This window comes from Piliocolobus tephrosceles, chromosome 19 (genome assembly GCF_002776525.5).
Source record: "Piliocolobus tephrosceles isolate RC106 chromosome 19, ASM277652v3, whole genome shotgun sequence".
Classification (NCBI taxonomy): domain Eukaryota; kingdom Metazoa; phylum Chordata; class Mammalia; order Primates; family Cercopithecidae; genus Piliocolobus; species Piliocolobus tephrosceles.
The window spans coordinates 32967634-32981501 of record NC_045452.1 but is presented as its reverse complement, the minus strand read 5'-3'; the positions used below and the strand labels follow the sequence as shown (position 1 = coordinate 32981501).

The 13868-nt window shown below is 42.7% G+C and overlaps 1 protein-coding gene and 1 non-coding gene across 4 annotated transcripts in view; both read left to right on the top strand.

The window, feature by feature from the left end:
* DIP2A (disco interacting protein 2 homolog A) overlaps positions 1-13868 on the top strand; it is a 109541-nt gene that overhangs the window by 58697 nt on the left and 36976 nt on the right. For all 3 annotated transcript variants that reach the window (XM_023194544.1, XM_023194545.1, XM_023194543.1), the window contains exons 9-13: positions 7447-7538; positions 10735-10845; positions 12144-12267; positions 12630-12739; positions 13199-13301. In XM_023194544.1, coding sequence (XP_023050312.1) covers positions 7447-7538; positions 10735-10845; positions 12144-12267; positions 12630-12739; positions 13199-13301 — 540 coding nt within the window. The remainder of the gene's footprint in view (positions 1-7446; positions 7539-10734; positions 10846-12143; positions 12268-12629; positions 12740-13198; positions 13302-13868) is intronic.
* Positions 3439-3543, top strand: LOC111527955. Its single transcript, XR_002726822.1, has one exon. It is a non-coding gene; the product is annotated as a U6 spliceosomal RNA (small nuclear RNA).

The window sequence follows — 13868 nt, the reverse complement described above, 5'->3', positions numbered from 1 at the left end:
TTATTTATCTTCTTTCAGCACTGCAAAGATTTTGTTACTGGCTTTTGAGAAGATGCCAGACCATTGTTACTCTCTTGACGGTAATGTGTGTGGCTGCTTGAAAAATGTTCTTTTTCTTTGAATTGCAGCCATCTTACTATGACATATTTAGAGGTGATATTCTTTGAACATTTCCTGTGATGTTCTTTGAAATTTTCAAGATGTCGGCAGGGCTTCTTGAATCTGTAGAATGGTGTCTTTTACCTGTTTGAGAAAAATTACAGCCATCTTCTCTTCCTATATTGCTTCTTCCTCATTTTTTTCTTCTCTCCTTCTGGGACTCCAGTTACACTTATACTTTTTTCACACATGCAAAGAGCTGATTCACACATGCAAAGAGCTGTGTATTCCCCTACAACTGCCATTAGCTACCTCCAAAGTATATTTCCTACCTGGTTACTATACCAAAGCTCTCTCAGAATGTGAAGTCAAAACCATCACATAACACAGTGCTGCACAACAGAGCAGAGCCTTAGATTTTGAGATTTTAAAATTTAAATTCCTGGGCTTTCATGAGGAAAACAGAGGTTCTTCCCAAAATGGGGTCTGTGGTGCCTCCTCTGTTTCCCCCAAGGAGTCCCAGGCTGTTAAACCTTGAATATCTGCTTTTAAGCTGACTTTTAACCATAGTGCTCTTTTATTTTTTTATTTTTTTAATTAGTTAAATTTTTTTTTTTTTTTTTTTTTTTTTGAGATGGAGTTTTGCTCTTATTGCCCAGGCTGGACTGCAATGGTGCAATCTCAGCTCGCCACAACCTCTGTCTCCCTGGTTCAAGCAATTCTCCTGTCTCAGCCTCCCGAGTGGCTGGGATTACATGCATGCACCACCATGCCTGGCTAATTTTGTATTTTTATTAGAGACGGGGTTTCTCCATGTTGATCAGGCTGTTCTCAAACTCTTGACCTCAGGTGATCCACCCGCCCCGGCCTCCCAAAGTGCTGAGATTACAGGTGTGAGCCACCATGCCTAGCTTATTTTTATTTTTTTTTATTTATTTTTTATTTATTTTTATTTTTTTGAGGTGGAGTCTCACTCTGTCACCCAGGCTGGAGTGCAGTGGCGTGATCTTGGCTCACTGCAACCTCCGCCTCCCAGGTTCAAGCAGTTCTCCTGCCTCAGCCTCCTGAGTAGCTAGGATTACAGGCGTGCACCTGGCTAATTTTTTTTTTCTTTGTATTTTTAGCAGAGACGGGGTTTCATTATGTTGGCCAGGCTGGTCTTGAACCCCTGACCTTGTGATCCACCCATGTGAGCCTCCCAAAGTGCTGGGATTACAGTCATGAACCACTGCACCCAGCCCATAGTGCTTTTTTTAAAAAGTCCTTTTAAATCTCTTATTACCCAACTTCAGCCAGGATTTACGGCCAATATTTCTGAGTTTGGAACTTTACCAAAGGTAACCTCCTAGGTGAAAACAATAAACCTTAGCCAATAAGATGTAGTATTGGGCACTTGGACTATTCCCAGAAGTCCAGAGCATCCAATTCTGAGCTTGCAAAGGCTTTTAACTGCTCGAGATAACCTTTAGAGCTAACTACGACGTGAACCCTCAAATTGCTGTTCACTTGATGGTGGAAACCAAGAGAAAGTACCTCGGTGTGGTTACAAGTCAGCTCCCAAGGACATTTTTCAACATGTGGTCTCTGGACAAGATGAAGGAGCAGACAGTTGCCCTGAGTAACAGAAAAGATGGAAAAGAGAAAGGGAGAAAAGCATTGCCTATAGCAGGATGGGGAAGGTGGGGAGCTCAGGGAGGCCAAAGACCCACCCATTGCAGCGACGCTGAATCAAAAGTTCAGGTGGCCCCTTGTCAGTAATGAAGGGATCTTTTCCAGCAGTCCCATCAGCTCTGGAGTTTCCCCTTTTGGGGAGAAAAAATGCTCCCATGTTCCATGATCCTGTACATGCCTAACCTTGTCACCCAAAGCGGTCAGCAAAGAGTGCAAGGCAGATTAATCCAAAGAGAACAGTGGTTAACGTTCTGTAGTGCCAGATCCATTCTTGGCTGAGAGGGACTTTACTGAAGGGGGGCCTCTAACCCCTTATATCTTAGGAAGGGCTGTAACCTTCCCAAGTTGGGCCTCGAACCCAGGTTTGTTCAAGTGCCCTTGCCTTTTGTTAAGAGGGGCCTTTAACCCACTCTGTCTTAGGAGAAATTCTGGCTCCCCTAAGTTGGGCCTCTAACCCAATTCCATCCTTTACCCTGGTAAATGCACCCCACTTACCCAAAGTCGGCGAAGTGGTGCTGTGGTCTTACTTCCTTCGGGTCGGGGGTCTCCTTAGTATTACCCCTTTGGAATTCACCAGGAAGATGTTACCAGAAAGGGGTCCTGTTCCAGACCCCAAGAGAGGCTTCTTGGACCTTGTGAAAGAAAGAATTCAGGGCAAGTCAATATAGTAAAGTGAAAGCAAGTTTATTAAGAAAGCAAAGGAATAAAAGAATGGCTGCTCCCTAGGCAGAGCAGCTGCACATTTTCTAATGTGGGATCATTTATAAGAATTTTTTATATTATATTCTGGATACCAGCCCTTTGTCAGTAATACCTTGCAAGAGTTCTCTCCCACTTTGTGGCTGGCTTTCCACTAATGGTTGCTTGGTGAACAGAAGTTCTATCCATCACCTTCTTTTCTTGCATGATTTTTGCTTTTTGCTTTTCTGTTTTGTTTTGTTTTGTTTGTTTGTTTTTTGAGACTGAGTCTCACTCTGTTGCACAGGCTGGAGTGCAGTGGTGTGATCTTGGTTCTCTGCAGCCTCTGCCTTCCAGATCAAGCGATTATTATGCCTCAGCCTCCCAAGTAGCTGGGACTACAGACGTACACCACCAGGCCCGGCTAATTTTTGGTATTTTTAGTAGAGTCACGGTTTCACTGTGTTGACCAGGCTGGTCTTGAACTCCTGACCTCAGGTGATCCACCTGCCTTGGCCTCCCAAAGTGCTGGGATTACAAGCGTGAGCCACCATGCCTGGCCCGTTGCTTTTTCTGTTCTCCTTAAGTACTGTTTCCCTTGGCTGAGATCAAAACGTTATCCCATTGATTTGAGAAAATGCTGTTGTTTTGCTGTTCACATTTCGGTCTGCCATTCACCTGGAATGCGTTTTTGTGAATGGTGTGACACTGGGTTCCAGTGTTCATTGCTAAAGAAGGATAACCAGCTGTCCCATTCTTGTCTAAGGAGAAGACAGCCCTTGCCCCACTCCTCTGTGGTGACACATGAGTCATCAGTGAGTTGTCCACACACGGGTGGATCTGTTTTAATGTTCTCTGTTTTATTTCATTGATTTGTATTCTATTCTTTGTGCCTATACCACACTCTCTTGATTGCCGTAGTTTTATAGTAAGTCTTGACATCTGTAGCGAAAGCCTGCCGTCTCGTTTTCTTCTTCAAGAGCATCTCGCATGCTCACTGTGGCAGCACATACACTAAAACTGGAATGATGCAGAGAAGATGAGCGTGGTATCTGTGCAAGGATGACACACATTTGTGAAGTGTTCATATTAAAAAAAAAAAAAAAGAGTGTCTTAGCAATTCTTACCCTGTGCATTTCAGGATCCACTTTAGAATGAGCTTGTCAGGTGTCACAGTATACTTACTGAGATTATGAGCATTGCTTTGAATGAGTCTAAAGAGAATTAATGCCTTTTCATTATTATTGTTATTATTGTTATTATTATTTTGAGATGGAGTTTCGCTGTTATTGCCTGGGCTGCAGTGCAATGGCGCGATCTCAGCTCACTGCAGCCTCCACCTCCCAGGTTCAAGTGATTCTTCTGCCTCAGTCTCCTGAGTAGCTGGGATTATAGGCGCCTGTCACCATGCCCGGCTAATTTTTTGTATTTTTAGTAGAGATGGGGTTTCACCATGTTGGCCAGGGCTGGTCTCGAACTCCAGACCTCAGGTAATCCACCTGCCTAGTCCTTCCAAAGTGCTAGGATTACAGGCGTGAGCCACCGCACCCGACCACCTTTGCATTACTGAGTCTTCCAGCCCTTGGACATCTGTCCCTCCATTCAAATATTTTTTACTTTATCTCAGTAATATGTAATTTTCTGTGGGGAGATTTTGCATATTTCTTGTGACAGTCTCAAGTACTTAGTGTGTATGTGTTTTAATTTTGCGGTGGATACTTTCATCAAAAATTTTTATTCTTTTTATTTTGTTTGTTTGTTTTGTTTTTGAGACAGAGTTTTGCTTTGTTGTCCAGGCTGGAGTGCAGTGGCACGATCTTGGCTCACAGCAACCTCCGCCTCCTGGGTTCAAGCAATTCTCATGCCTCAGCCTCCTGAGTAGCTGGGATTACAAGTGCCTAACTCCACACCCTCCTGATTTTTTGTATCTCACCCAGGCTGGTCTTGAACTCCTGAGCTCAGGCAGTGTGCCCATCTTAGCCTCCCAAAGTGCTAGGATTACAGGTGTGAGCCGCTGCGCCCGGCCTATTTACTCTTTACTGCTAGTATGTAGAAATCAAATTGTGTTTGTATGTTGATACATTTGGCAGCCTTGCTGAATTCAGTTATGGAAGATTCATAAACTACACCATCATGTCATCTGCAAATAATGGTAGTTACATTTCCAGTTGTTCAGCTTTTTCTCCCCTTTTGCATGGGCTAAGCCTTTCAGTAAAATGCTGAAAACAGACATCCTTAGCTTGCTTCTCTCAGAGGGGAAGCTTTCAATATCCAACCATTATGATATTTCCTATTGGATTTCTAAAGATGCTCCTTTTCACATTAAGGAAGTATATTTCCTTTTCTGAGTTTAAGAAGGATTTCAAAAATCATTTAAAATCATTTTAAAATCATGAATGATTTAAATTGTTTTTATTTTCTTCCATCTATTGATATGATTGTTTTATTTTTCACCTTTATTTTGTTAATGTGGCAAATTATGTTGATTTTCTGTTGAACCTCTTTACATTCCTGGGATAAAACTGATGCATTATTCTTTTTTTTTTTTTTTTTTTGGAGACGGAGTCTCGCTCTGTCGCCCGGGCTGGAAAGCTCACTGCAAGCTCCGCCTCCCGGGTTTACGCCATTCTCCTGCCTCAGCCTCCCAAGTAGCTGGGACTACAGGCGCCCGCCACCTCGCCCAGCTAGTTTTTTGTATTTTGTAGTAGAGACGGGGTTTCACCGTGTTAGCCAGGATGGTCTCGATCTCCTGACCTCGTGATCCGCCCGTCTCGGCCTCCCAAAGTGCTGGGATTACAGGCTTGAGCCACCGCGCCCGGCCGCATTATTCTTTTTATGTACAGCTGGATTCAGTTTGAAATTCTTTATGCATTACAATTATTAACACCTTAAATTGCCTTTTTAAAATAGGCTAAAACAGTGGTTTGAGTTGAGTTTTGTCTTTTTTTGTTTGTTTGAGAGGGAGTCTCACTCTCGCCCAGGCTAGAGGACAGTGGTACGGTCTTGTCTCACTGCAACCTCTGCCTCCTGGGTTCAAGCAGTTCTCCTGCCTCGGCCTCCTGAGTAGTTGGGATTACAGCATGTGCCACCACTCCCAGATAATTTTTTGTATTTTTAGTAGAGATGGGGTTTCACCGTGTTGACCAGTCTGGTCTCGAACTCCTGACCTCAGATGATCCACCCACCTCAGCCTCCCAAAGTGCTAGGATTACAGGCATGAGTCACCGTGCCTGGTCTAGTATTTTTTTTTCCTCGTTCATTTCTCAGGTCCCCCAGTTCACTTATTTCATAGTGTTGCACCTGAGCTTCATATTATTACACGGGAAATTGAGCGCTCACTTGCAGGGCATGGCCGCTCATCCTGTTTGCAGTTGTGCTACAGGGACTTGAAGGGCTCAATGATGACTTTGTGTTGCTTCTTTGATAGGCTGCTTGGTGGGGGTGTGTTAAGGCTGCTGCAGGTGTGGGGCTTAGACTCATATTTCTCAGTCTTCCTGTCCCATGGTCACCCCTGCCTGGTGTCATCCTCTCCCGACACCCCCAGTCCTCTAGGCTTTTCCTTTCTCTGGTGTCCTGTCTTCCTCAGTGAAGCTCTCCCCTACTGAGTGCTTATGAACATAGCAGCTGTGCCAGGAGGGTGTGTGATGGGAAGGACCTCGGAGTAAGAGCTGGTTCCTGGGCCCTGTGCCTAGCGTGAGGTCCCGATGGCTTTCCAAGTAAAGAATGGATGGCATTGATACCCGGATCACCTTTGGATCTGTTGCTTTTGTTTATATTGTCTCTTGATTTTTGGTCAGGGGAACCTCTCTTTGGGGATGCCTAGTATTTTAACATCTTAAATTTAACGTATTAAATTAGGAATTTAACATGTTAAAATAAAGATATGACCCATTTCATGAATTGTTGTGAAGATTAAATGAATTATGTGCTACTCTTACAAATGATGTAATTGAGGGATATTTAATGTCATGAAAATCCATTTATAATGCAGTATTAATTGAAAAAGTAGGGTGAAGTATCTCATTTCTTGAAAATTATGCAGACATGTATACATGCTTATATGTGTATAGTTGTATATGTGTGTTGTATATGCACACATATGTACATATACATATGTATACCAAATACTGACCTTTTTCTGCTGGCTTTTTTTTTTCTTTTTTTTTTTTTTTTTTTGAGACAGAGTCTCACTCTGTCGCCCAGGCAGGAGTGCAGTGGCCGGATCTCAGCTCACTGCAAGCTCCACCTCCCGGGTTTACGCCATTCTCCTGCCTCAGCCTCCCAAGTAGCTGGGACTACAGGCGCCGCCACCTCACCCGGCTAGTTTTTTGTATTTTTTTAGTAGAGACGGGATTTCACCGTGTTAGCCAGGATGGTCTCGATCTCCTGACCTGGTGATCCACCCATCTCGGCCTGCCAAAGTGCTGGGATTACAGGCTTGAGCCACCGCGCCCGGCCTTTTTTTTCTTTTTTTAAATAATGTCTCTGTTGCCCAGCCTGGCTCTCACTATAACCTCCACTTCCCAAGTTCAAGCAGTTCTTGTGCCTCAGTCTCCCGAGTAGCTGGGATTACAGGTGCATGCCACCTCGCTGAGCTAATTTTTTGTATTTTTTAGCAGAGATGGGGTTTTACCATGTTGGCCAGGCTGGTCTCAAACATCTGGCCTCAAGTGATCTACCTGCCTCGTCCTCCCAAAGTACTGGGATTACAGGTGTGAGTCATTGTACCTGGCCTCTGCTGGCTCTTTTGTAGTCCAAATTTTCTATAATAAAATCCTATTTTGTTTTTGTATTAAGAAAAATAAATCTGTAAGTTATTTTTAAGAGACAACAATGATGTTCCTTACAGCATTGTGCAGAATAGTTATTAGATGGAAACTACCTAAATTTCCACTAATGGGATAATGGTATGTTATGGGGTATTTTGGTTTCTACATTAAAATGTTAATTACTTGTTTCTTAACTTTTACATTGCTTAGTATTTTTATTTTGTTTTAGGTAAACTTTGGAGTCGGAGTTTAAAACTAGCTTATACTCTACTTAATAAACTGACAAGTAAGAATGAACCTCTACTTAAACCTGGAGACAGAGTAAGTAACTAGAATGTCACTTTGTTGGAATGAGCAAAAGCAGAGACTTAAATAATCTGTTTCATTGAAATTAGTGTTCTATCATTTAGTTAGAATTACAGCATTAATAAAAGGGATTTAAAATCAGCAGTGAATGCTGGACGTGGTGGCTCATGCCTGTAATCTTAGCACTTAGGGAGGCCGAGGCGAGCGGATTGCCTGAGCTCGGGAGTTTGAGACCAGCCTGGGTAACATGGCAAAACCCTGTCTCTATTAAAAATACAAACATGGCCGGGCGCGATGGCTCAAGCCTGTAATCCCCGCGCTTTGGGAGGCTGAGACGGGCGGATCACGAGGTCAGGAGATCGAGACCATCCTGGCTAACACGGTGAAACCCCGTCTCTACTAAAAATAATACAAAAAACTAGCCGGGCGAGGTGGCAGCGCCTGTAGTCCCAGCTACTCGGGAGGCTGAGGCAGGAGAATGGTGGGAACCCGGGAGGCGGAGCTTGCAGTGAGCTGAGATCTGGCCACTGCACTCCAGCCTGGGTAACAGAGCGAGACTCCGTCTCAAAAATAAATAAATAAATAAATAAAATAAAAAAATAAAAATACAAACAATTAGCTGGGCATGGTGGTGCGTGCCTGTAATCCCAGCTACCTGGGAGACTGAGGCATGAGAATCGCTTGAACCCGGGTGGTGGAGGTTGCAGTGAGCCAAGATCTCGCCACTGCACTCCAGCCTGGCGACAGAGTGAGAGTCCGTCTCAAAACAAACAACAACAAAAAAAATCAGCAGTGAAAAATAGGGCAGAGTTTGTGATGTAGAGTAAAGCAACATTCTTTTCTTGCACTCATAGTTTGTCCACTGTTTCTTTGTCTTCTTTTCTGTTTGACTTCATATATGTTAATATTAAAAATGTTAGATTCCAGAACTTAGAATTTATGAATTAAAATCTAAAGTTCTGAAACCTTGCTGTGAAATTCTGTATTTTTATCTCCTTCCCTATTCTATGTGTCCAGGTAACCTCCTTGTACCTATCTGCCAAAATGGGATGCTGGAGGCTTATTCTCTTGTGCTACACTGCCCTATATGGTTGGCAGTAGCCATCTGGGGCTATTTAAAATAGCAAAAATTAAATAAAATTAAAAATATAGTTTATCAGTTGCACAAGCCACATCTCAGGGGCTCAGTAGGAGTGTGGCTAGTAATTACAGTATTTATAGCTCAGAGGTAGAACACTTCCGTCATCATAGAAAGGTTTTTGGGACAGTATTGCTATAGGCAAGCTGGACCAGCCCCGAGGGCTTCTGGTATACTGGAAAGTCCAGGGTGGAAAATAGTTGAGAACATGGTGAAAATCCATACACCAGTGAAATCCCGTAGTGAGAAGGTCACCTGTGTCAGATCACCCAACAAGTGAACTGCAGGTTAACAAGCTGACAGACGGTTCCAAATAACTCTTTCAGTGCCTAACTCTTTAATGTGAACTATTAGCCAAGGACTTTTAAGAAGGAAATGTCAGTATGAGAGAAAATACCAAAAGACAAAGAAAAGGAAGGGAAGAGAGGGAGTGAGAAGGAGAAAGATAAGAAAAGTAAGGAAGGGAGGAAAGAGGAAACAAACTTGAAGGAAAGCTAGGTATAGAAAACAGTGTTTCTAAAAAGTGAATATTAATATTCTTGGAAATCAGATGAAGATGTTTCATAAGTCAAGAAAAGGATGCCAGTAGGAAAGAGAGATGGAGAGTGGAGTAAAATAGGACAAAAAGACTCGATCAAGAAGACTCAACACCTGACTGATAACTGGAGTCCAGAAAGAGAAAGGAGAACAGAAAGTGAAACATTTTAAATGAATATAGTAATTCAGGACAATATCTCAGACTTGCAGAGTGTAAATATTCAAGGATGCACACCAAAACACATGCCCATAACACTGCATAATGCCAGGGGTACAGAAAATAATCCCAGAGCGTTCGGGGGAAAAGTAGGATGTACACAAAGGATCGGCAATGACAGTGGCTTTTGGGATTTCTCATTGGTAAAACTGGAAGAGAGTGGAATGATGCTTCAAAAATTCAGAGGGAATACAATTTTTAACTTACAGTTCTATTCCCAGAGATTCAACAGATTTGAGAATGGTATAGCCATTTTCAGACATGCAGGACTCAGAAACGTTTGGCTCACAAGCACTTTCTTGGCGAGTTCTTAGAAGATGTCCCTCAGCCACATGAGTGAGTAGGGTGCAAGCAGGGGGACCACAGTGGTTATCCCCAGGAGGATCCCTGGCAGCAGTCCGGGGAGCAGCATAGCCACCATCAGGAGAACCGAGACCCCAGGGTGGGGTGGAGTCCTCAGCAGCAGGGGACATTCACGGCTCTCCTGAGTGGGTGGTTATTTGGAAAATGATACTGAAGGGTATTTGACCCATCTGAGGGAGTATTTTAAAACAAATTAGCTAGAGAATACACAGAAAGCAACACAAGTAGAAAGAAAAGAAAGGAGATGTGTACTTGGCTATAAAAATGTAAACAGTTTAAGAATAATACTTTATGATATGTTGTGCTCATAGATGAGATTTTATGTAACGCTTTAGAATGAATTTAAGAATCACTAATTTTCTTGAAAAGCTTTCTTACAAGGATAAAGACTTACAGATACTTTCTTCACTTACAAGAGAATCTCTGTGGTTAGGTGAATCATAATAAAATTGACAAGGTCACAGTGATTGAGTTGAAGAAATTGGTGGCAAATTCTGCCTCCTATAATATTACACTTTATAAAAGTGAACAGAGCTCTTCATAACAAATTCTGTAAAAATATACTTTCCCTACCAAACATCTAGTCTCAAGGTTATAGGTCACAGTTCTGGGCAACCACTATTAAAACCAAATTTTGAAGGAGAACCTTGCCCTTTTCAACAAACAAACTTGTTAGAAACTAAATTTCCAGACCTCAAGTACAGAATATAGATACAGCTTAAATTTTGTCTTACAAAGTGAACGCTTACTGGTTATTCATTGTGTGTTCTCAAAGGCCCTAAGTCAGCAGTCTCTACTTGGTTAAATAGCTATCTGGACTTGTCCCTTATGGTTTCAAGCACAATTCTTACAATATTTGGGGCTTACAAAAGTTTTATTTTGTAACTAGCTTTTAATTTAACTAGATACTGTAAACATTGGAAATTTGAAATACTCATTTCTTTGTACTGTTGTAGGTGGCGCTTGTGTTTCCGAATAGTGACCCTGTGATGTTCATGGTTGCATTTTATGGGTGTCTCCTGGCAGAGCTGGTTCCTGTCCCCATAGAAGTGCCATTAACGAGAAAGGTAGCAAACACATGGCTCAGGTCCCACATAGTTCGCTTCTGAACTTGATACCAGCGATATCTTACATCCTTTTCACTGAGTGTGGGCAGGCAGCAAGCAGCTGTCTTGACAGAGGAGAGGAAGCTAGTGGTCGACAGGCTGGCCAGGACTCAAGAGAAATCAGATGCCGTTTGGTCTGACTCTCTTCTTGTTGGTGAGAGGGTCACTGAGAACCGTTTTGCTGGTGATGCTCCCACACCACACTCCTATGAGGTGGAGCTGTTCTGTCATCTACGTGAATTTCCCGACAGAAATGATAGCCAGTTTTTCCTTTAATGAATAGAATTATGGTTCAATAAGATTTTGTTAAACTTTTCCTCAAAACCATATGTTTATAGAAAATAACTGTTATTTCTTAGGGATAAATGTATCATTACAGTGATATAGCTCACTTCTCAGTGGCAGTTTTGAATAAACAAGATGGAAATTATCTTGTGTTTCTATTCACTTACATGACAATAGGCAGTTTCTGTTGCTGATATATTATTAATGTGCGGTCTTGCTTATCTAGGTATCTATAACATTTTGAATGTAAATATCAATCTGATTACTGAAAAAAAAATATCATTCACGAGTAGACAAGGCATGTATTTGAGAAAATCGGCTTTCTGTCATCCTGTCCCAGAATTTAGGCAGTTGTTAACATGAGCATTATCCACAAATATTCAAGAATCCCAAAAGTAAAACTAGCAATTAAAACTAGTGTATCTCAAAGGATAATATATTATGAGCAGGTATTTGAATGCAGTGATTCTTAGGAGTAAAACTAGAGATTTGTCAAATTTATATGAAGAAAATGACAAAATACTGCTGAGGGACACAGAAGACTTGGTTACAAGGAAACATGTGTTTCTGTGTGGAAATAATTAATATTGTTAATGACCAGGCCTCTCCAGATTAATTTGTAAATTTCAAACGTGATTCAATAGAAATTTCAATGCCATTAATTTTGGAGTTTGTTAAAAATGCTTCTAAATGTCATTTGTAAGAATGAACTTTGAGAAATTAGCCCATTAAACTTTATATTTCACCACAAATAGAAACCAAAATTATCTTTTAAATTTAAACATAATTGTCACATTTTAATGGAGTATTTCCATGAAAAGATCGTATATATCAGTAATAGGACTGAATTATTCTAGAAGTTTTGTGAGGGATGAAGAAAAGATCTGTTCTGTGCATGGCCTGGAGCACCAAGGGTCTGGGTCTGGGTCTGCTGTGGGCACCGCACCCCCACACTGTCACTCTGCTTTCTGCAGGACGCAGGCAGCCAGCAGGTTGGGTTTCTGCTGGGCAGCTGTGGAGTCTCCTTGGCCCTGACCACAGACGCTTGTCAGAAAGGCCTTCCCAAGGCACAGACGGGAGAAGTGGCAACTTTCAAAGGTGAGGCCTCCCAAGGGAAGAGGAGTCAGTGTTCTGACTGTGGTCTGTGTTAAATGCATGGTGTTCCGGAAATTAAACATGACAGAGGTGACTGGATCTTCAGCAAAAGTGATCCCTTGTTCAAGGACTTGGTGAATCTCGGTTTTCATCTGGCTTCATGTCTCGACCTACACTATCTGATATGGTAGCCACTGGCCGGATGTACCTTTTTAAATTACATAAAATGAATTGAGACTAAAACTTGCACTCGCACTCCTTAGTCGCTCAGTAGCTAGTGCTGCGTGTTGGAGGCGCAGGCTTCGAGTGTGGGGAGCAGATGCCTCTCTGACTGCTGGCTGTTGTGTCCTGTCTGCGTGTCACAGGTTGGCCTCCCCTCTCCTGGCTGGTGATTGATGGGAAGCATCTAGCCAGGCCCCCCAAGGACTGGCACCCTCTGGCCCAGGACACAAGGACTGGGACCGCCTACATTGAGGTAATGACCGTTCCTAACTCAGAGCATCTAAAAACATGTCCCACAGGCTTCAGTCTTGCTTTTCCTAAGAATATAAGTTACTATTCTTTTTTGTTAAATTTCGGCCTGAGAGTTCTTGTTTTATCTCTGCCCCAGAAATACAGTGTCATATAGATGGTTGCTCAGACCCTTCCAGGTTTCTCTCTTATCTCATTCTCTCCTAACTGGCTCCCTGGGGATGCAGACAGTTATGAGGGAGCCCATGGCGCATCATTGCCCTCGGGCACCTGCCCAAAGGAGCCACAACTTCCACTGAAGCATCCCCTCAGGGGCCAGGGCTTGCCATGCACCTGGGCCTAGCAAGATGATTAGAGGAGAGACACTGACCACTTCTTCTTTTGAAGATTCTGTCAGTCTCCATTGTGTCTGTTGTCACCTCTAGAAATACCGCATCATGTTTTTTTACTTGAAATCTTTCAGTATAAAACCAGCAAAGAAGGCAGTACGGTGGGGGTCACGGTGTCCCACGCATCCCTGCTGGCACAGTGCCGGGCTCTGACCCAGGCGTGCGGGTACTCAGAAGGTAAGGGCTCTCAGGGATGGGGTGGTGGCCCCTCCAGCCTCACACAGACACCTGACCTACCTAATCATGTGACTGTCGCTGCACCTGTCAAAACCACCCCAGGTGCCTTTGCCCATTAGTCCAGGTTATGCCAGGTAGGGACATGCACCGTCTTGAGCATGCTTATGGGGTCTCTGTGGTTGTGCTGGCCAGGAGGGCACACGGCGTCTCTTAGCAGAGTCCAGGCAACCCCATCAGGGTTGTTTTCAGTAAATGTACATGGATGTTGGTTTTATGGAACGTGGAAGCTATAACTGATACATTTATACACAGTGCGGGGTTCACAGGCCTGCCCTAGGGGGCTGGCTTACTCTGTGACATACTGAGGGTCAGGGTATTCATTCAAAAAGAGGAAAACGCTTTTAGTTTTCTATTACTGTATCTGTGACTGTAGTTTTGACCTTAGCTGTCATACATATAAATATATGATTTATATTTTACATTTATCTTTATAAATATATAACATATTTATATTTTTATAAATATATGGTTTATCTATATTATGATTATAGATGATCTCTTGGTAAA